The 1,184-nt window shown below is 36.1% G+C and overlaps 1 protein-coding gene across 1 annotated transcript in view; it reads right to left on the bottom strand.

The window, feature by feature from the left end:
• The window catches only part of FAT1 (FAT atypical cadherin 1), a 140,043-nt gene that overhangs the window by 27,459 nt on the left and 111,400 nt on the right, over window positions 1-1,184 (bottom strand). The window contains exon 12 of the mRNA XM_011959511.1: window positions 419-572. Within this exon, the coding sequence (XP_011814901.1) occupies window positions 419-572 (154 nt within the window). The remainder of the gene's footprint in view (window positions 1-418; window positions 573-1,184) is intronic.

The following is a 1,184-nucleotide window of genomic DNA, read 5'->3' as shown; positions in this document are numbered from 1 at the left end:
AAAAAAAAAAAAAAAAATACTAAGAATCATTTTGTTTATGAAAATTCTAAATTATGCTAAATTATAAATTCATGGTCACAAATTCAAGAAAATATGCTATTTAAATAAAATGGATAAAGCAGAAAGCTTGAGTTTAACTTCCGAGGGTTTTTTTTTTTTTTAAAACAAGTGGCATAAATGCCTTCTAAATTTTAAATCTTTGGTTCAATTAGGTGACATTCTTGCTGTTTTTAAAAAAATCACCTTGAATTTTACACACTAAATTGCTGGTAAGATTTCTAAGAGATGTCAACTTTGGAGCATCACAATACATTTGAAAAGGGCAAAATGTAATTTCAAATTTTGTGTGTGATCTAAAAATCACCCACATACATGATACTGTTGGAATATACAATTTTGTCCCAAACTCCAACATTACCTGTGTCTGGATTTAGTTTGAATTTTTCTGCACCTGAACCCAATAAAGTGTAAGTAATTTCAGCGTTAGAGCGGATGTCTGCGTCTGTAGCAGAGATCTGCATGATCAATTTTCCAGGAAGGACGTCTTCAGGAATAGTGTCTGAATATAAAGTCTGCAAAGAGTTTAAACAAAAATCGTCACATAAAAACATTAACAGGCAGCACAAATGTCAAGGGAATAATGGAAAAGAAATCATTCATCTTTGACCACAGAAAACATGGGAAATGACTAAAGATAAAGTCCCAAGAGCTTTGAAAACGCTTTTTCTCATAAAACATAAAACACATGTGAAACAAGGAGAAGCCGTGGAGCAGCCACCAACTCGACATCCCTGAAAGAGCCTGGTCTGATGTTTAACCTGCAAAATGCTACTATATGTCATTAAGCTGATTTCATATTCAAATCGCTGTGAGAAAACGTAAGCAGCAATCGAAAATTTAAGTAGCACTCCATGTTTAACTAAAAATTGCAGAGAATATCTGTTTTATCATATCTGCTTATTTCCAAATACAGGAATTTATTTTTTGCAAGTGTTCCTAACATAAATAACTGCAGTTGAGAGAGAAGCAAGTTTCATGTTATGGGAGAAAACGAAGATTCCTGAAGGCCAGAGAAGGGAGCGTGAAGGCTCAGCCCCTTCCGCTGCCCTGCGTGATCCTGGTGCCCAGTCTTCAGCCCCTTCCGCTGCCCTGCGTGATCCTGGTGCCCAGTCTTCAGCCCCTTC

The sequence above is a fragment of the Colobus angolensis genome, unplaced genomic scaffold (assembly GCF_000951035.1).
Source record: "Colobus angolensis palliatus isolate OR3802 unplaced genomic scaffold, Cang.pa_1.0 Scaffold5, whole genome shotgun sequence".
Classification (NCBI taxonomy): domain Eukaryota; kingdom Metazoa; phylum Chordata; class Mammalia; order Primates; family Cercopithecidae; genus Colobus; species Colobus angolensis.
The sequence above is the reverse complement of the archived record's forward strand: the minus strand, read 5'-3'. Positions and strand labels throughout refer to the sequence as shown.